Source organism: Artemia franciscana, chromosome 21, assembly GCF_032884065.1.
Source record: "Artemia franciscana chromosome 21, ASM3288406v1, whole genome shotgun sequence".
Taxonomy (NCBI): domain Eukaryota; kingdom Metazoa; phylum Arthropoda; class Branchiopoda; order Anostraca; family Artemiidae; genus Artemia; species Artemia franciscana.
The window spans coordinates 6545690-6568066 of record NC_088883.1 but is presented as its reverse complement, the minus strand read 5'-3'; the positions used below and the strand labels follow the sequence as shown (position 1 = coordinate 6568066).

At 35.3% G+C, this 22377-nt stretch overlaps 2 protein-coding genes across 2 annotated transcripts in view; one reads left to right on the top strand and one right to left on the bottom strand.

Moving 5' to 3' along the window:
- The window catches only part of LOC136041046 (ubiquitin-like modifier-activating enzyme ATG7), a 567744-nt gene that overhangs the window by 159027 nt on the left and 386340 nt on the right, over positions 1-22377 (bottom strand). The gene's annotated exons all lie outside the window — the stretch shown is intronic.
- The window catches only part of LOC136041049 (acyl-CoA Delta-9 desaturase-like), a 49717-nt gene continuing 36420 nt past the window's right edge, over positions 9081-22377 (top strand). The window contains exon 1 of the mRNA XM_065725587.1: positions 9081-9218. Within this exon, the coding sequence (XP_065581659.1) occupies positions 9204-9218 (15 nt within the window). The 5' untranslated portion in view covers positions 9081-9203. The remainder of the gene's footprint in view (positions 9219-22377) is intronic.

The window sequence follows — 22377 nt, the reverse complement described above, 5'->3', positions numbered from 1 at the left end:
AGATTTTTTGTTTGGTGTAGACAACTAAGCCAAAGGAACACCGCATCTTCGTAAGCTGTTGGGTGCCATAGATTTTTAGTTTTGTATAGACAACTATGCCAAAGGAACACCGCATCTTCCTAGGCTTATGGGTGCCATAGATTTTTAGTTTGGTATAGACAACTATGCCAAAGAAACACCGCATCTTCGTAAGCTTTTGGGTGCCATAGATTTTTAATTTGGTATAGACAACTACGCCAAAGGAACAACGCATCTTCGTAGGCTTTTGGGTGCCATAGATTTTTAGTTTTGTATAGACAACTATGCCAAAGGAACACCGCATCTTCCTAGGCTTTTGGGTGCCATAGATTTTTAGTTTGGTATAGACAACTATGCCAAAGGAACACCGCATCTTCGTAAGCTTTTGGGTGCCATAGATTTTTAGTTTGGTATAGACAACTATGCCAAAGGAACAACGCATCTTCGTAGGCTTTTGGGTGCCATAGATTTTTAGTTTGGTATAGACAACTATGCCAAATAACACCGCATATTAGTAAGCTGTAGGATTTCATATCTTTTAGTTTGGTGTAGATAACTATGGCAAAGGAACACCGCATCTTCGTAAGCTGTTGGGTGCCATATATTTTTAGTTTGGTATATATAACTATGCCAAAGGAACACCGCGTCTTTGTAAGCTGTTGGGTGTCATATATTTTTAGTTTGGTATAGACAACTATGCCAAGGGAACACCGCATCTTCGTAGGCTGTTGGGTGCCATATGTGATTAGTTTGGTATGGACAACAATGCCAAAGGAACACCGCATCTTCGTGTAGGCTTTTGGGTGTCATAGATTTTTTGTTTGGTGTAGACAACTAAGCCAAAGGAACACCGCATCTTCGTAAGCTGTTGGGTGCCATAGATTTTTAGTTTTGTATAGACAACTATGCCAAAGGAACACCGCATCTTCCTAGGCTTATGGGTGCCATAGATTTTTAGTTTGGTATAGACAACTATGCCAAAGAAACACCGCATCTTCGTAAGCTTTTGGGTGCCATAGATTTTTAATTTGGTATAGACAACTATGCCAAAGGAACAACGCATCTTCGTAGGCTTTTGGGTGCCATAGATTTTTAGTTTTGTATAGACAACTATGCCAAAGGAACACCGCATCTTCCTAGGCTTTTGGGTGCCATAGATTTTTAATTTGGTATAGACAACTATGCCAAAGGAACACCGCATCTTCGTAAGCTTTTGGGTGCCATAGATTTTTAGTTTGGTATAGACAACTATGCCAAAGGAACAACGCATCTTCGTAGGCTTTTGGGTGCCATAGATTTTTAGTTTGGTATAGACAACTATGCCAAATAACACCGCATATTAGTAAGCTGTAGGATTTCATATCTTTTAGTTTGGTGTAGATAACTATGGCAAAGGAACACCGCATCTTCGTAGGCTTTTGGGTGTCATAGATTTTTATTTGGTATAGACAATTATGCCAAAAGAACACCGCATCTTCGTAAGCTTTTGGGTGCCATAGATTTTTAGTTTGGTATAGACAATTATGCCAAAGGAACAACGCATCTTCGTAGGCTTTTGGGTGCCATAGATTTTTAGTTTGGTATAGACGACTATGCCAAATAACACCGCATATTAGTAAGCTGTAGGATGTCATATCTTTTAGTTTGGTGTAGATAATTATGCCAAAGGAACACCGCATCTTCGTAAGCTGTTGGGTGCCATATATTTTTATTTTGGTACAGACAACTATGCTAAAGGAACAACGCATCTTCGTAGGCTTTTGGGTGCCATAGATTTTTAGTTTGGTATAGACAACTATACCAAATAACACCGCATATTAGCAAGCTGTAGGATGTCATATTTTTTAGTTTGGTGTAGATAACTATGCCAAAGGAACACCGCATCTTCGTAAGCTGTTGGGTGCCATATATTATTAGTTTGGTATATATAACTATGCCAAAGGAACACCGCGTCTTTGTAAGCTGTTGGGTGTCATATATTTTTAGTTTGGTATAGACAACTATGCCAAGGGAACACCGCATCTTCGTAGGCTGTTGGGTGCCATATGTGCTTAGTTTGGTATGGACAACAATGCCAAAGGAACACCGCATCTTCGTGTAGGCTTTTGGGTGTCATAGATTTTTTGTTTGGTGTAGACAACTAAGCCAAAGGAACACCGCATCTTCGTAAGCTGTTGGGTGCCATAGATTTTTAGTTTTGTATAGACAACTATGCCAAAGGAACACCGCATCTTCCTAGGCTTATGGGTGCCATAGATTTTTAGTTTGGTATAGACAACTATGCCAAAGAAACACCGCATCTTCGTAAGCTTTTGGGTGCCATAGATTTTTAATTTGGTATAGACAACTACGCCAAAGGAACAACGCATCTTCGTAGGCTTTTGAGTGCCATAGATTTTTAGTTTTGTATAGACAACTATGCCAAAGGAACACCGCATCTTCCTAGGCTTTTGGGTGCCATAGATTTTTAGTTTGGTATAGACAACTATGCCAAAGGAACACCGCATCTTCGTAAGCTTTTGGGTGCCATAGATTTTTAGTTTGGTATAGACAACTATGCCAAAGGAACAACGCATCTTCGTAGGCTTTTGGGTGCCATAGATTTTTAGTTTGGTATAGACAACTATGCCAAATAACACCGCATATTAGTAAGCTGTAGGATTTCATATCTTTTAGTTTGGTGTAGATAACTATGGCAAAGGAACACCGCATCTTCGTAGGCTTTTGGGTGTCATAGATTTTTATTTGGTATAGACAATTATACCAAAAGAACACCGCATCTTCGTAAGCTTTTGGGTGCCATAGATTTTTAGTTTGGTATAGACAATTATGCCAAAGGAACAACGCATTTTCGTAGGCTTTTGGGTGCCATAGATTTTTAGTTTGGTATAGACGACTATGCCAAATAACACCGCATATTAGTAAGCTGTAGGATGTCATATCTTTTAGTTTGGTGTAGATAATTATGCCAAAGGAACACCGCATCTTCGTAAGCTGTTGGGTGCCATATATTTTTATTTTGGTACAGACAACTATGCTAAAGGAACAACGCATCTTCGTAGGCTTTTGGGTACCATAGATTTTTAGTTTGGTATAGACAACTATACCAAATAACACCGCATATTAGCAAGCTGTAGGATGTCATATTTTTTAGTTTGGTGTAGATAACTATGCCAAAGGAACACCGCATCTTCGTAAGCTGTTGGGTGCCATATATTTTTAGTTTGGTATATATAACTATGCCAAAGGAACACCGCGTCTTTGTAAGCTGTTGGGTGCCATATATTTTTAGTTTGGTATAGACAACTATGCCAAGGGAACACCGCATCTTCGTAGGCTTTTGGGTGCCATAGATTTTTAGTTTGGTATAGACAACTATGCCAAAGGAACACCGCATCTTCGTAAGCTGTTGGGTGCCATATGTGCTTAGTTTGGTATGGACAACTATGCCAAAGGAACACCGCATCTTCGTGTAGGCTTTTGGGTGTCATAGATTTTTAGTTTGGTGTAGACAACTAAGCCAAAGGAACACCGCATCTTCGTAAGCTGTTGGGTGCAATAGATTTTTAGTTTTGTATAGACAACTATGCCAAAGGAACACCGCATCTTCCTAGGCTTTTGGGTGCCATAGATTTTTAGTTTTGTATAGACAACTATGCCAAAGGAACACCGCATCTTCCTAGGCTTTTGGGTGCCATAGATTTTTAGTTTGGTATAGACAACTATGCCAAAGGAACACCGCATCTTCGTAAGCTTTGGGGTGCCATAGATTTTTAGTTTGGTATAGACAACTATGCCAAAGGAACACCGCATCTTCCTAGGCTTTTGGGTGCCATAGATTTTTAGTTTGGTATAGACAACTATTCCAAAGGAACACCGCATCTTCGTAAGCTTTTGGGTGCCATAGATTTTTAGTTTGGTATAGACAACTATGCCAAAGGAACAAAGCATCTTCGTAGGCTTTTGGGTACCATAGATTTTTAGTTTGGTATAGACAACTATGCCAAATAACACCGCATATTAGTAAGCTGTAGGATGTCATATCTTTTAGTTTGGTGTAGATAACTATGGCAAAGGAACACCGCATCTTCGTAGGCTTTTGGGTGCCATAGATTTTTAGTTTTGTATAGACAACTATGCCAAAGGAACACCGCATCTTCCTAGGCTTTTGGGTGCCATAGATTTTTAGTTTGGTATAGACAACTATGCCAAAGGAACACCGCATCTTCGTAAGCTTTTGGGTGCCATAGATTTTTAGTTTTGCATAGACAACTATGCCAAAGGAACACCGCATCTTCCTAGGCTTTTGGGTGCCATAGATTTTTAGTTTGGTATAGACAACTATGCCAAAGGAACACCGCATCTTCGTAAGCTTTTGGGTACCATAGATTTTTAGTTTGGTATAGACAACTATGCCAAAGGAACAACGCATCTTCGTAGGCTTTTGGGTACCATAGATTTTTAGTTTGGTATAGACAACTATGCCAAATAACACCGCATATTAGTAAGCTGTAGGATGTCATATCTTTTAGTTTGGTGTAGATAACTATGGCAAAGGAACACCGCATCTTCGTAGGCTTTTGGGTGCCATAGATTTTTAGTTTGGTAGAGACGACTATGCCAAATAACACCGCATATTAGTAAGCTGTAGGATGTCATATCTTTTAGTTTGGTGTAGATAACTACGCCAAAGGAACACCGCATCTTTGTAAGCTGTTGGGTGCCATATATTTTTAGTTTGGTATGAACAACTATGCCAAAAAACACTGCATATTCGTAGGCTTTTGGGTGCCACAGATTTTTAGTGTGTATAGATAACTATGCCAAAGGAATACCGCATCTTCGTAAGCTGTTGCGTGCCATATATTTTTAGTTTCGTATGGACAACTATTCCAAAGGAACACCGCATCTTCTTAGGCTTTTGGGTGCCATTGATTTTTAGTTTGGTGTAGATAACTATGCCAAAGGAACACCGCATCTTCGTAAGCTGTTGGGTGCCATATATTTTTAGTTTGCTATGGAAAACTATTTTAAAGGAAAACTGTATCTTCGTAGGCTTTTGGGTGTCATAGATTTTAAGTTTGGCATAGACGACTATGCCAAAGGAATACACCATCTTGGTAAGCTGCTAGGTGCCATGTAATTTAAGTTTGGTATAGATAACTATGGCAAAGGAACACCGCATCTTCGTAGGCTTTTGGGTGTCATAGATTTTTATTTGGTATAGACAACTATGCCAAAAGAACACCACATCTTCGTTGGCTTTTGGGTGTCATGTATTCTTAGTTTGGTGTAGACAACTATGCCAAAGGAACATCGCATCTTCGTAGGCTTTTGCGTGTCATAGATTTTTAGTTTTTTTAGCTTAGGTTTTGCTGATTTTGCACGTTGGTCACGCTATTTACCAAAAATTGTGGACAACCTTTTTTTAACTAAAAATTGAATTCTGGATTCTGTCCTATATTTTTCAAATATATGCATGATTGTGGAAGTATCCCACCCACTTCAAATTAAGTTCTATTGTTGGCTAACGAGTGTTCTTCCGCAATATTGACATTCTAGCATTATGGGAGGGTGGTTAAGAGAGATCAATGGAACCTAGTATTTACGGTGACTGTATTATATTTTGAGATAGTCCCTGATTAAAGGCAGATTTTTTGTATATTTTTGTATATAAGGTCTATGTGTGTTTATTTACACAGTATTATATATTGATACATTCCTTGGTACTTACGTGTTATAGCGACTACACCTTGTTCTTGATCTGTAATGAAACCAGTTTTATGTTCCACTCGTATAAAATCAGCTTAGCCTGACCGGGATAAGATACTACGTATCATATTAAATTAAATCATATTTAAAACATATTTTAATTAAATCTTTAATAGGTAGAAGTGGTTAGGTTTGGTATTTAATATAATACCTTCTCGGTGGCCTACTTTCCATAATTCTCTGTTGTATTTTCAGTAATTTGTCAATAAAGTATTATATTTTATCATATTTCGGTATATTTCATTAAATTAACATAATTTTACTTCTCTGGTGTGGTCGTTATAACACGTATGTACTCAGTCCCTGATCTAAGGTAGATTTGTGTATATCTTCTTATACACAGCATATGTGTGAATATTTACACAGTATTATATTTTGGTAAAGTTGCTGATTTAAGAGTTTTGTCCTGATGCCCCAGGACTTGTCCACAATTTACAACCTACGAATAGATATATGAATGTTACGAAGACTTCGACAAAGTCTCTTTATGTACAAAAATAACCAGGCATTTATTTGTATCAGTATTATTGTCATCATTCATACTCTATGCCAAATCTCACTCAATGATAGGGGTGTTATCTGCTATGGTACAGGAGGGAGGGGCAGTAACTGTCCCTCCCATACATCATTTAGCCCCCCAGGCCCCAGTTTGCCCCCCCCCCTGCTGAAATTTTGTGTCTTCCAAAATCTTGTCAAAACTAAGACAAATCTTCATAGCTTAAGTATCAACAGAAACAGATAAGTTTCTTTTTAGCTTACATTTATCTTTATAGTACTATAAAGAACCTTTATAGTACTTTATAGTACTAAATAGTACATTTTTGGTAATAAATGGGGGACTCGGGTGCTTTGACTTTGGGGAGGTTCACAGCTAAATTTCTTATAAAGGTGAATGGGTTAGTTCTTTTCTAATTCACATAGCTTTTTTAAATGATGGGGAAAGAGGGCCAAACGTAATTGTGGCTTTGGTGCCACTAGCCTTAGGAGAGATCCCTAATCAGAAGGCGTAGGATGGTGTCTGGACATAATCAATTAAGTACTGAGAATCAAACCGAATCATCAAAAAAAAAAGTGTGCGTTTTTCAAGATAAAAAAATATTATTTTTATCAATGCTGTTTGTGCCGAAGCAGGCTTATATACTAAGAACTTGTCTTTTGCAGGGGGGGGGGGGACATTGAAATTGTACTTCAAAAAAAGAGATTACATTGAAGTGAAATTATAAGAAAACCGGAGACGCCTTATAATATTGGATAAAGCTGACGCGGGTAGGCTCCTCCTTCACTTACGTGGCCGGTTGGAAAATCCGTTCATTATTGGAACATAGGTTTTATTACAACTCATTTTCTTTAGCCATTTTTGAATTTGTCTTACTTATTTTTGAGCTTGTACATAATGCAGGACCATGTCAGGTTTTTTTTTGGGGGGGGGGGAATATTTTTTTTCTATTTTTTTTTGGGGGGGGGTGGCGGCTAAAAACTCTAATAAACCCCTCAAAAATGTGTTTATATGTATTTTTTACGTTTTTACGAGTCAGGCAAACATTTTTGTAGAAGGGTTCAAACCCTCTAGCCCCCTCCCTTCGATACGGCCTTGGCATAATAGTACATCTTAAATTATGACAACCTTTGGGAAAGATAATACCTAGTTAAGGGGGCATAAGTTGGGAGCACATGGGGAGTGGGAATATGACGTTGCGTCAACACGAACTCTTTCTGTAAATACCTGATTTATGGCAGCCACATCTCTACGGTATAATATACACCAATCAGCGTGAACTTTACTTCTCAGTCCTTACGTTAAAATACCGAGAACAGTGAACATGAAATCCGATCATTGGAATTGGTTAGGTGAAAACTTATGCAACAACATACATCTTAAAAGGCTATTAAAAAGATGAATTTTAGTTTTTAGTCTTCAAACAGATCTAAAAGGAGATCTAAAAAGATCTCCATATGTTTTTATACAGTGGTAATAGTAGGTGTCAAATAAAAAAAAAAATAAAAAATCATCAGAAAATAGCTGTTAAATAGCTTTTTAACATATAACTTTCCTTGAGGGTAAAGCTTCTGGAACCAGCAGATTTTTATTGCTCGAGGTTTTTACCAACGAAAAACATATCAATTTAACTAATTACTTTTGCTTCTTTATTTGGGTCAGCGTGGCAACACTGCCGAGAATTTGATGTTTCCGATTTGTTACAAAAATTTTATGTTATGAAATAGGAGATGTTACGAAAATTTGATGCGAGGTTCCTACGACGTTACTGAAACTAATAAAACTGTCCAAAAAGTTAACAAACCGTTTTCCTCGCATAACTTTGTTGACTTTATTGCTGTCGGAAAAAAGTTGAACTTTTATTTAAATTTGCCAAGAAAGTCCGCGAAGTTGAGCCAATAGCAAAAGACATGTACAAAATTTCAAATAAAACACACATAAACATGGGTTTACATACTTAATAGTGAATACTTGTTCAAATATTTTGTTTGGTAAAAGAATAAGGGCTAGACAAGAAAAAGACTGTGTATTATTTAAAAAAAATATCATCTATTGTTAAAAGCAAAAATGCCTATAAAGATAGTTTTCTCAGCTCTTTTTTCAAGAAAGTCCTCAAAATTGTCCAAAAGATGGTTTTCTCAGCTTTACGTCTGATTGATTTAGTTATTTGCTATATAGAATTTCTTTAAAGTCAAAAAAGGTGCACTTCTTGTGTGAGCGGGACAAAATTTGTGGTGTAAGTTTCAGGAAAAACTTTATTAAATTTTATGATATTGTGGGAGCCCTGAATAACAGCCTCATAACTTTGAAGTATTTAAATGAAAAATTTAAATATGATGAAGCTAAGGATGAAGCCAGGGATGAAGCTAAGATGGGCCAAGAGTAGATGGGGGTAATTTCTATGTTCTTTGTACTTTAAGGCATCCTTAGGCAGGGTTGTATCCAAGATTTTTTTTTTCGGGAGCTGTTTCACACAAGAATTATTTCAGGAGAGGGGGGCTTACACAAAAAACCCTAAAGAACATAACTTTTTTTGTTTATATCCTTTTTTGTTACATTTTTATGAGTCGGATAAACATTTCATGGGGGGTTCAAACCCCACAACCCCCTGAATATGGCCTTGTCCCTAGGTAAAAACTTTCGCTTCCATATTGCTATGTGAAAATATACGGTTCATTAATGATTTAATATATAGTAGGCCTACCCGGTATATTTATGTCATGTTCTCGTTTCTAAAAAAAAGGGTTTCCGCGTCACGATTTTTCTCTTGGCGAAAAACTCACGAGGCTATTGCGACACGTGACCAAAGAGTTTCTTTCTTGATTATTGAACATTCACTCTGGAGTTGGTCTGTCTGAGGCTCCAAGTCTTTACTTGATCTTTAAGACTTGTTGATAGTGGAATAAATTTGGGAGGAATGAAAGGCAAAGAGGTAATTCCATTTTTATAGTACTTAGTCCAGGATGTGTAATTGTTATTCAGGATCAATAACTTTTTTTTAAGATTTGTTCATCATGAAATGCACATACAATATTATATTTTACCATTCCTTCAAAGGCTCACTTGATTTAGGTCTGGTTTACTCTGAGAGCATTGGTTCACAACCAATTTTGGGTCATGCCTAGGAGCGTCGTTTGGCGGGAGGCGCTTGCCCCGATAAATATTTCGCTGTTCATATTATCGACTTACGAATAAAGTGAACATACTACTCGATGCCTTTTTTATGCTCTTTCAAAATATAAAAATCCAAAAGGCCGTAGATGAATTTTACCCCCACCTCTATAATTCAAAGGGTAAAATTCTAGTTCAGCTACTTTTCACTATCTTGTAAAGCGGTTAGGTTAGGAAAATGAAATTTTCAGGGATGAGTTTATTTATGATGCAAATGAGAGTTGTTTAAATTTTACCCCTTCCCCTTAATGTGCAAATATATATTCTGCAGTTGTATATATAGGGATGGGGGTAAAATTTACTGGTGGCAAAAGTGAGTGTTATATTTGCAAAGAGCATAAGAAAAGCATCGAGTGGTATGTTCACTTTATTCCTAAATCAATAATATGAACAGCGAAATATTTACCCTTGCTTCCCACCCCCTCCAATAATTTGGAGAAAGTAAATTATTATATTGCCCCTTGACTGTCCGGATATGGCCCCTCTTGCCCCCAACAAAGATGCTAGGGTTTCGCCCCTGGCCATGCCCCACCTAGGTTTTACAAAAATCGTGATGCCCCCTTGTGATATTCAAATTTTTTTAAATCAAAAAATTAAAAGGTTAAATTAAAAGGTTTCCTCCCTGTTTTGAACTGTTATACTTTCGTCATGGAAAGGCAGTGTAGTCTTCGAAGTTATCTACGTCAAATATTTTTAATTGGTATTTTTTACAGGTCTTCTTCTAGGCATACTTTATACTAATGAAAAATATTACATCTTTTTGTAAAATTGTATTACATCATTACAATACTATCGTATATCTGTTTTGCTCTTTAGTTGGATATAAATGTGACGTTATTCAGATTTTTTTTCCGAATTTAATGCTTATAGTCTAGTCAGCATAAGGGTGTATGTCCTGCCACTAATCTAACAAAATATTGCCTTGCCCCACTGGCGGGGGCTTGGCCCACGCTGGAAATCATGAGTCTAGAGATTCTGGGCTGGACAGTCCAACCCTGGTACCCCAGGAATGTACACAGTGACGAATGGTCGTAATCTTTGGAATTTTTGGCCACTTCTTGTTATTTTTTTTAATATCCGCTCCCTTGAAAAAAATTGCGAACTTCCCTTTGTAGCACCCTTTGTAGTATCTATAGATGCTACTTCATAGATGCTACCTTTGTAGCACCCTTTGTAGCACCCTTTGTAGCATAGATGCTACCTTTGTAGCACCCTTTGTAGCATCTATAGATCTTTTTGCTTGAAGCCCTTTTGATAGAGTTTATACCTTTTAAGACCTGGGTTTCCAACTTTTTGGTCTATGAATGTGTCCCCTTAGCATCCAAAAATTTGTAATTTTTATCTAAAATGTGCCCATCTGGAAATCTTTAAACCTTTAGGTTATTTTTTTAGTAATTGAACAATTGACCAAAACACGCTTTTTAAACCTCTTTCAAAGCGATCAGTTCACATTAAGTATAATGAAAACGAAAGAAAAAATCTATCTAAAACATTCATACAAAATGGTTTAGTATGAAAGCACGAAACTCATATAAACATGTAAATTACTTACTTCAGGGAAATCTTTATTTATCTGTGGCAAAACCTGGATACTCAAAAAGATATTCCGAGAAAAAGAACTACTTTGGTGAAAAATGAAATTTTTTCCCAAAATATGTATTTAGTTGCGAAATGTTTCGTTTTATTTCATAAATTTACAAAACGTGTCCCTTTTCCCCTTTTTCTGTCCAAAATTTCTACAATATGTGACTTTTTTGCCCTTTTGTGTCCTTGTGTCTCGGCACATGGAAATATGCTCTTTTGACAGAAAATGTTTCCAGTTGGCAACCCTGGCAACTTCAAAGTACAGGTCTTATTTCTTGTCGCAGTAACTTAGCTCAGGTACTGGTCTCCTCTGAAGGTTTTTGGGACGGTTGAAACCGTTTTTGGTAGGTTATAGAGTCTATAGGCTACCGAAAACGATCTACAGTACAGTCTATAGTACAGACTCTTTAACTCGAAGCCCTTTGTATGGACCTTTGAAGTGAATTCCGTTAGAGCGTTAATGTTGTTAACAGTTATGCCAATCAACGAAAATGTTAGAGGGGCGAAATGCAGTTTTCAATCCCTAGAGGCTGGTCAATTTTGTTTTTTAATCGATTCCTTTAAACGAAAATATCAAAAAACGGTATTTTTTAATGATAATATCAAAACCGTTTTTAAAATAGGGGGGGGGGGGTAATCTCTCCTTCAATTGGCGCCACTGCTTCTTTATAATGTATGATCCTGCAGTACTCCATGGATCTTTTAGCTTGAGACCCGCGGTTTGACCATTAAAGTGAAGCCACTTGGAATCGTCGGGATATTGCAAGAAATCTCACAGAAAAATTTTTAGTTCAGAATATTCTGTTATAATCGTTGGCATGCTTCTTAAATAAATTTATTTAATTCATCGCTTGCCCATAAATATAGTATAAATTTAATAGCTTATAATCCATGATTATTAATAATTATGATTATAATATGATTTGCTTAGATAATCATATTTCTATAATAATTACTATAAGATTAAATTATCCAGGATTAAAATTCCACCTTTGAGATTTTTTTTTCATGCCATATGATGTTGGTGATTACAGCGTTATTCCAAATATGTTGCAATTGCTAACAATTACTCCGAACCGTTGGATGGAGGAGGGGGTGGGTAATTTCAACTAATCCTTTTATTTAAACTTCAAATTTGTTCTGTCTGTTTTATAATTACTGATGATTGCAACGGAATGCTAATCTTTAAATGCTTTGTAATTGCTGATGGATTGTAATAAAATGCATAGGCGGGACTAATTTGAATAATTATAGTCTTGCTTAAGAATGTCTTTTTTAGTTATTTTGTAATTGCTGACTATTGAACCGGATTGTTGGTATATAAATGTTTTGTAATTGTTGATAAATTATGACTAAATATGGCTCGGGGACCCATCCGAACTAGCCTAATTCACCATTGGCGCCTAACCTGGGGGGTCGTAGGCCATCAGAATAATTATAGTAAAGTGTATAGTCTTATTCTAATATTTTCTAATTACTAATGATCATTACGAAACAAAAGGACTTTTCCAAACGAATATATGGTTATCCTGTCAAATAGTGCAATAACAAAATTGTATTCTATCACATTCATCAGAGCTCAGTTTAATGATTTTTTATTAAGGAGTTTTATCGGTCACCCTTGGCAGCCACCAGGTCATACACAACTGTTAAAGTATGTAATCCCTTTGAGTTTTTTTTAATAAGTCGCTATTTGAATTCGAAATTTTGATGTTTGCGTATTGATTCACAGTCCGTAATTCAGGCAAAAAGCATGAGAAATGTGTATAAGGGAAAAGGTTAAAAAAAGAAGATGGTTATTAAATAAGGTAGAGGCCATCTATTTGTCAAACCCTTTCATACAATTCGATAGAAATGAAAAACAATAACAAAATATTCTAAGCAACTTCACTGTCAATACATGATTATCAAAGTGTACAATCCCTTGGATTTTTCTTCTTATAAGTCGATATTTAAAGACAAATTTTGATTGTAGCAAATTGATTCACAGTTTATAGTTTTGGCAGAAAATATTTATAATGGGGAAAGATAAAAAAAGGAATTAGGTAGAGAACAAGAAAGATATTCTTTTTGTGTCAGAATTTTTTATACCAATCGTTAGAAAATGAAAAACTATAATAAAATATTATATTCAAATTTTTTCGGCTTACGAGTATTTCAAGCGTCATACGTAATGTAAAATTTCAAATCCGAAGCATTTTTATACAATAATCTATTAACTACTGAACCATCTCGGCACGCTTGTTGCTCATAGAAGAGTAAATCAAAGCACCGAGAACACTGAAAATTAATTTCAAATTCTCAAATAAATAACCTAACAGTTATATTCATTTTCTAATTTTTGTGATTCAATTTCTATTAAAATATAGTAGAGGACGCAGCTAATAAATGAAAATAATAAATAATTTTTATTTAATAAAATAAAAATAAATAAAAAAGTTAAATAATGATAACTGAATAATAGTAAATAAAATAATTCAATTAAAACTATTAATGGTAATTAAATAATTCAAATAATAAACTAGAAAGTAATGAAAATATATTATTTATTGATTAATAAATTAAAAAAACGAATTGTGGACTACAAATCAACAAATACAATATAAAAACATTTGTGACCAAAAAGATTAATTAGGTATAGCTTTTCTTTGAACGTTTAGTTGTCTTTAGGAATAAACAAATCGTTAATGCTTGAACTGCTACGGACGAAAAACGCTATTTAACTTCTTGCTTATTTTCAAGATTCGACGTGACAACCCAGGAAAAAATTTGGTATTGTCCTAAAAAGTTGATAACTAAAATAAAAGAAAAAAAGAAGAATATAGTTTCCAGGTATCGATACACCTAATGAATTACTGATCATCCCAAAAACTTATTGGTATATTTTTACTTCAGTTTTTAAATTTAATCAATTGGTAAACTTTGGGACAAACGAGATTCGTTTGTTGCAAAATTCGAATTCCTCAACCATAAAATTTCTCAACTACATGGATAATATATTTTTTAAGGGCTGAGAACACTAAAATTACTTGTCAGCCTTTAAAAAAAATGCATAGGATATTTTAGTTAAAGTTTTTCATTTTCTCTCGACTGGTAAAACAGTTTTGAACAAGAAATTTGCCGCAAAATGTTCCCCATCTTATCGATATTTAGCAAAAATTGTTTAATTTTAGGCCTGAAACGTTGTACGTTTTGATCAAAAGGATCTGATGGTCCTCTGTGGTTCTTATTGCAAGATAGTTCTTCCCTCAATCATCCCTTCCAATTTTTCCGATTTTATTATTTTTCCCTTCCAATTTATCTTTATTTTTTTTTTTTTTTTATTAATTAATAATCAATCTGAAAAATTGGAAGAGAAAAATGTAAGGGAAAAAAAAGTGTCGTATAATCTAAATCATAAGCACACATTTTTCCTCGGGGGATAAACCCCGGGGCCAAAAACTTTGTAGTCTAATGAGATTTTGGAGCCCCCCCCTAAGTTTCTTGGGTAGCAGGGCTGAACCCCTCCCAAGCTTCACCAGGCAGGAACCATGGCCCCTTGTATTCTACTCATTTCAGCTTCGTGCTAATATTGGCTATTAAGAAGCTGTTAAAGAAGCTGTTAAAGAAGCTGTTAAAGAAGCTGTTAAACTTTTCATGATTTAGATTAATGCCAGTTTTCAAGTGGGTGTCAAGAAAGAAGATATTCAAATTCTTTTATATGTTTGATTCCTATTTTTTGAACCTATGTGAGTTATCACTTTATGGAAAGAACCAAAAATCAATCTTCCCTCACCCAAATGGTAATATTAATTCTATTTGGAAATTCTCTTTTACCAAGATTTGGTATGGAAGTTGTTTATGATCATAACCATTAGATTGTTTATTTGAAATTTTGCGCCACTAAATTTTTTTTCCATGGGTGACAAGCCCCCTAGCATCAGTGCATGGACGTATACATTTGCTAAATCACAATATGCTACGCATACGAACCAAAGCAATTAAGAACCTTTATCAAAGAGTGCGAATGAAAATTTGGAATACAACAAGCTTTGGTATGTATGATGAATGGATGTATGAAGATAAAGACGTGTATAGGGAGGAGGAGGGTAGTTGTGGTTCTGGATTCTCTTGCAACCGGTGCAAAATCTTCATTAGCCCCCCCTGTTTCCCACAAAATTATCAGGCGAAAATAATAAAAAAATTTCATTTATAAATGAAAGTATTTTCAATTTATGAGTTATTTAATATTTTTTATTTTTAATATTTAAATTATTGAATTATCATTAATTATTTTAACTTGATTATTTAAATTATTATTATTTAATTGTTTTATTTATTAAATTATTTCAATTAAAAATTTATTAATTATTTTCGTTTATTAACTGCGCTCTCTACTTTATTTTAATAGAAATGAAATTTCAAGATTAGTTTACTTATTTAAAGTTTTTCGCCCCTAAAATTTCTGCTCCTTGGGCAAGTGCCACCTCTGACCCTCCCCTGAAATCGCTGCTGGGGGTGGTCCATAATTTCTTGAATAGGGCTGCCATCCTTCGTAGTTAATCACCAGTTTTAGTTATTTTTTTCATGGTACATTCTGTCCCAAATTAAAAATTATACTATAGTTTTGTGAAATATGTCATCACAAAAATTTTGAAATGCGGTAAATTGATTTGTTAGTTTTGTTGAAGTAAAAGAGGCAAATGATGTCGTAATTTTAGCGTGTATATGGTTTTTAATGGTACATTCTGTAGTTTATTGACTTTTGGATTGTTGCCTAGTGGCTTCTTTCTGGTACTGATATCAATCGTGGACATTTATTTAATTGTCTGACACTTTTTGAATTTCGTATTTAAATTTCTAACAAAACGTATATTGATGAATTTGTATGTAACTGAGCTTAGTGAAAAATTGTGTTCGCTTCCATTTGTTAAGGCTATAACAAAAGACTATCTTTTTTTACTTAATACCTTAAAGTAGGTATTTTTTCTGACAGACCACAATGCCTTTCTAAGAAAAAAAATAAAAGTTCAAATGGAGTTAAGCCCTTTAATAAGAAAGTAAAAACAGAAACAAACAAAACTGGACATTTCGACCACATACACCAGTGGTCGTCAGTGGAGCTTTTCTGCTAATGACGACCTCTGTTTTATGTGGTCGAAATATCTAGATTTGTGTTTCTGTTTTCACTCTCTAATTAAAAGACTTATCCCCATTTGAACTTTATTTTAAGTCTGTCTTTAGATAGGTAGGTTACATTACGCGGATGAAGGAAGGCAGCTTGCGAAAAATCATAGTTTATGGTCATCCATCTAAGGCTAAATGAAATGAAGGTGTCCTAATGTGGTTTTAGGGGGGACTTGCCCTGTATGCAGAAATTTTTGGGGCGCAAGATTTCAAATATATAATCTAACGGTTATATTCATCTTCTAATTTTGGAATTTATTTTTTTCATTAAGATACAGTAGAAGGCACAGTTAATAAACGAAAATAATAAATAAATTATTAATTAATAAAATGAAAATAAATTAAAACAATTAAATAAAAATATTTTAATTAAAATAATTTTACAATTTAAATAATAAATAAAAAATAAATAAAAAATAGACAATTAATTAAGTAGTTAATTGAAAATAATTTTGTTTATAAATCAAAGTGCTGTTAAAATTAGGCCCGCGAAATTTCGTGGGAGACAGGGGCTGGGGCGCTAATCAAGATTTTACCCTGGGCTTAAGTGAGACCAGAACCACCACTGATCATAATAAGAAAGGATTAGATAAGAAAAAATTTAAAAGAACTTGAAATTTCTCGGGCGGAAGTGTGTGTGTGTGTTTGTGAAGTTTCACTCTGTGGTCTAGGCTTTCTGGTTGTTGATTAGGAAAGCAGGATCGAACCACTTAATTGGAAAGGTTATTGTTTGATTTATGTTCAGTCAAACGAGTGCCTAAGGCTATACTTGATAATTACTTTCGATGACTTTTAACAATTCATCCTCCAACTGTCAAAGCACTCATGTTTCAGAACCAAATTCGACAGCTATCTGTGTATTTATAATGCCCTAAAATTTTCAATTTACCTTGAGGTAGGTTTGACTCCAATCTTTTCTCGAGTAATCTTCCCAGTAGTCCAATAGTATTCTAGTATTTGCTTCCAATCACAATAATCGGCCACTTTTCTTCACATTTCCATACCCTATGCTATATAGAAATTAAAATTCTGAACACACAAAAAGAAACTGAATATACTAAAATTACAGCACTTAAAAAAAGTATTATGAAAACGAAGTACAGGCGCTTATCATATCATTCCCCAAACTGAGAAATCGTAAAATGTAGCAAATATGAAAACACCGGAAACACGACACAAAAAACAGAAATATCAAAAACACAAGCTATATCTGAAAAGTATATTTTTACTCTACTTTTCAGTATAGCTGTCTTACACGGCCAAGTACTTATGATTCAGCTGACCAAGCTTAGAAATCTGCAAACATAAAAAAAACGAAAACACTACTGAAAATTAAAGAAACCGCAAAGCAAAAGCTATATGTGAAGACTATATATTTTCTCAACTCTTATGCGTAGTTACCATACACAATAAAGCCCTTGTCATATCTATACAAGCTTAGAAATTTGAAAACATAAAACTGTGAAAGCACCGGACGACCTATCTAACAAATTTGACCCTTACGAAATAAATATCCTACCGTTATTTCCCTCTAGAAGGTTTCTGCTTTTTTCCCGTCTGGTTCATGGTATCTGCGTTTATGTTAGTGTGTATGAAATCCAAACCTACCCTGGTATGCTGTTTTGGCCCGGTTGCTAGAAATTAGAATTAGCTGATTTGATTCCCAAAACACAAATCGTCGAATTCGTTTGTTAAAAGCAAACACAAATATTTGGTCGCTAGAAGTTAGTATTTGCTAATTTGATAACCCAAAGCACAAATACTCGAAATCGGTTGCTAGAAGCAAACATAAATACCCGGTTGCTAGAAGTGAGAATTTGCCCAAACACAAATAAATCGGTTGCTAGAAGCAGACACAAATACCGGTTGCTAGAAGTTAGAATTTGCTGATTTGATTCCCAAAGCACAAATACTCGAAATCGGTTGCTAGAAGCAAACATAAATACCCGGTTGCTAGAAGTTAGAATTTGCCCAAACACAAATAAATCGGTTGCTAGAAGCAGACACAGATACCGGTTGCTAGAAGTTAGAATTTGCTGATTTGATTCCCAAAGCACAAATACTCGAAATCGGTTGCTAGAAGCTAACATAAATACCCGGTTGCTAGAAGTTAGAATTTGCCCAAACACAAATAAATCGGTTGCTAGAAGCAGACACAAATACCGGTTGCTAGAAGTTAGAATTTGCTGATTTGATTCCCAAAGCACAAATACTCGAAATCGGTTGCTAGAAGCAAACATAAATACCCGGTTGCTAGAAGTTAGAATTTGCCCAAACACAAATAAATCGGTTGCTAGAAGCAGACACAGATACCGGTTGCTAGAAGTTAGAATTTGCTGATTTGATTCCCAAAGCACAAATACTCGAAATCGGTTGCTAGAAGCTAACATAAATACCCGGTTGCTAGAAGTTAGAATTTGCCCAAACACAAATAAATCGGTTGCTAGAAGCAGACACAAATACCGGTTGCTAGAAGTTAGAATTTTCTGATTTGATTCCCAAAGCACAAATACTCGAAATCGGTTGCTAGAAGCAAACATAAATACCTGGTTGCTAGAAGTTAGAATTTGCCCAAACACAAATAAATCGGTTGCTAGAAGCAGACACAAATACCGGTTGCTAGAAGTTAGAATTTGCTGATTTGATTCCCAAAGCACAAATACTCGAAATCGGTTGCTAGAAGCAAACATAAATACCCGGTTGCTAGAAGTTAGAATTTGCTGATTTGATTCCCAAAGCACAAATACTCGAAATTGGTTGCTAGAAGCAAACATAAATACCCGGTTCCTAGAAGTTAGAATTTGCCCAAACACAAATAAATCGGTTGCTAGAAGCAGACACAAATACCGGTTGCTAGAAGTTAGAATTTGCTGATTTGATTCCCAAAGCACAAATACTCGAAATTGGTTGCTAGAAGCAAACATAAATACCCGGTTGCTAGAAGTTAGAATTTGCCCAAACACAAATAAATCGGTTGCTAGAAGCAGACACAAATACCGGTTGCTAGAAGTTAGAATTTGCTGATTTGATTCCCAAAACACAAATACTTGAAATCGGCTGAAAAGTGGATACGAAATTTTTCTTCTTGATGTTTTCAAGAACCTTCTAAGATGCCGTTTTAATTGTCGTTTTCCGTACCATATTAAATTTGATTGTCCTGAAATTTTGCTAAAGTATGCTCGATTCTCAAGAGACCGTATGTGCACTAATTTGCTGCCCTGTATTTTAAATCCAAAGTACGGCAACTGCGGTTTCTCTCATGTGTCTGGCTGTCTTACCTGCCCTTTGATATCAAGTATTCATATTGCGAAAGAAAAAATTATTAAATGGTGGAAGAAAACATCTCCTAAATTTCTTTTATAATTACTGGGATATTTTAGATGGGACTAAAATTGATAAAATATTATGTAGTGTTCTTCCAAGAACATGTACTATGTTATTATGGGTCCTAAAAAATAGAATGAGGACTAAAGTTTAGTCTTCAGAAATATAGCTAATTTTTTACTTTGAATTTTGCTTAGTTACCATACACAATAAAGCCCTTTTCATATCTATACAAGCTTAAAAATTTGAAAACACAAAAACTGTGAAAGCACTGGACAACCTATCTAACAAATTTGACCCTTACAAAATAAATTTCCTACCGTTATTTCCCTCTAGAAGGTTTCTGCTTTTTTCCCGTCTGGTTTGTGGTATCTGCGTTTATGCTAGCATGTATTAAATCCAAATCTACCCTGGTATGCTGTATTGGCCCGTTTGTTAGAAGTTAGAATTTGCTGATCTGATTCACAAAACACAAATCGTCAAAATCGTTTGTTAAAAGCAAACACAAATACTCGGTTGCTAGAAGTTAGAATTTGCTGATTTGATTCCCAAAGCACAAATACTCGAAACCAGTTGCTAGAAGCAAAGACAAATACCCGGATGCTAGAAGTTAGAATTTCCCAAAACACAAAGACTCGAAATGCTCGATTCTCAAGAGACCGTATGTGCACCAATTTGCTGCCCTGTATTTTAACTCCAAAGTACGGCAAGTGTGGTTTCTCTCATATGTCTAGCTGTCTTACCTGCCCTTTGATAAAAAGTATTCATAAAAAGTATTGGATTTGCGTTTGTTGTACAGTTTCGGGAAGTGTCCAAAAGGAGAGAAAAAAAGAATATAAAGAGCGTAACTGCAACCACCACCAGGGGGAAAACTGAGCTGATTCTCTAATAAACAAATCCCAGAAATGACATGCGGAAGAAGAAGAATATATTCAAAATTTTCACTCAGAATGCAAGATATCGTAAGGGATGCATAAGACGATCGATTAAGAGGTAAAAAAGGTAAAGAATACGGCATTGGATTTTACTATCCCCACCAGTAGTGCTGATCTCTGTTTCATGACCCTTCAGCCAAGATTTACAATGGGGAGGGGGCAGAAATCCTATGCATTCGCACACCCTTCCTACTTACCTTCGCCAGATTTCTCCGGGTACCCATTTAGACCTATGTCTACTCTGGCTGAGCTTACAGAGTCACACCACTGACCCCTGTTGAAACCAAATAACCAGCAACATTAGGACTCGAATCTCTTTCCCCCCCCGAACAAAAGGTCTCGAGGCTAGAGCACTAATTACTTGGCGAGGACGGTAAGTGAAGATTTATCTCTCTTAAGAATTGAAGCTCCCGTGCCGCATAGAAAGCTGTCGGCTACAACAAGCCGGGAAAAAAAACAACAAAATAACATGTGGAGATATGAAACGAATAGTTTGCAACCAGACTATAGCTGAACGGCGCTCAGAATAAAAAGTAAGGGCTGATTTTCAATTTCACAGTTAGTTTGTTGTTTTCTAGCAAATATCAATCATCGAGACAATTACGTCTTTTGAGGAAATATATAGAATTAAATGTATGAATACACTTAGGAGGAATATAATATATATATATATATATATATATATATATATATATATATATATATATATATATATATATATATATATATACTAGCTGTTGGGGTGGCGCTTCGCGCCACCCCAACACCTAGTTGGTGGGGGCGCTTCGCGCCCCCCCCAAGCCCCCCCGCGCGCGTAAGTCGTTACGCGCCATATTAGTTACGCGCCATTGTAGTTGTGTCCCTGTGTCCCACCTGTGAATATAGATATATATATATATATATATATATATATATATATATATATATATATATATATATATATATATATATATATATATATATATATATATATATATATATATAAATATATGTTTTTAACTACGTAAAACTTGCGAATATACAACATTCTTTGCTGTCCCATTGTCTGTGCATATAAATAGATTGTCAGGTTTACCGACTCTTGAACATGCAACATATAATGGTCCATGGGAAAACAATCCGTATTCAGATCTATACCTCATGATTCTAATGATTGCCCTTGAGCTTTGTTGATGGTGATTGCTAATCGACCATTCCCTGAGTCGCCATCGTCATTTATATATCCCCCTGTGCACCCCGGCGTCCCCTTTGTAGTTATATCCCTGTGTCCCGGTCGTCATTTATATTCCCTGTGTCCCGGTCGGCATTTGTGTCCCGGTGTTCCAGTCTGTGATTTCTCTTTGAGTGTCCCGGGCGTCATTTATATTCCTTGTGTCCCGGTGTCCCGGTCGTCATTTATATCCCCCTGTGCCCCCCGGCGTCCCCATTGTAGTTGTGTCCCTGTGTCCCGGTCGTCATTTATATTCCCTGTGTCCCGGTCGTCATTTGTATCCCGGTGTCCCGGTCTGTATATACATTCGTTTTTTAGTTTTGTTTGTCTCCTTTATTTTTTTCCTTTTTTCTTTTTTTTCTTTTTTAGTTTATTTAGATTTTTAGATTTTTTAGTTTTTTTATTAGTTTTTAGTTTTTTTGTAGTTTTTACCATTTTTTTAGTTTTTTTAGTTTTTTTTTTTACTTATGTCCTGGTCGTCATTTATACTCCCTGTGTCCCGGTCGTCATTTGTGTCTCGGTGCTTTGTTGATTGCTAATTTGTATTATATTTATATTTATATTTTTTATATTTATTAATATTTTTTTAGTTTTCTTTTTCTCTTATTTTTCAGTTTTTTCCTTTTTTTTAGTTTTTTCTTTTTTAGTTTTTAGTTTTTTTTTTGTTTTTTACCTTTTTTTAGTTTTTTTAGTTTTTTTAG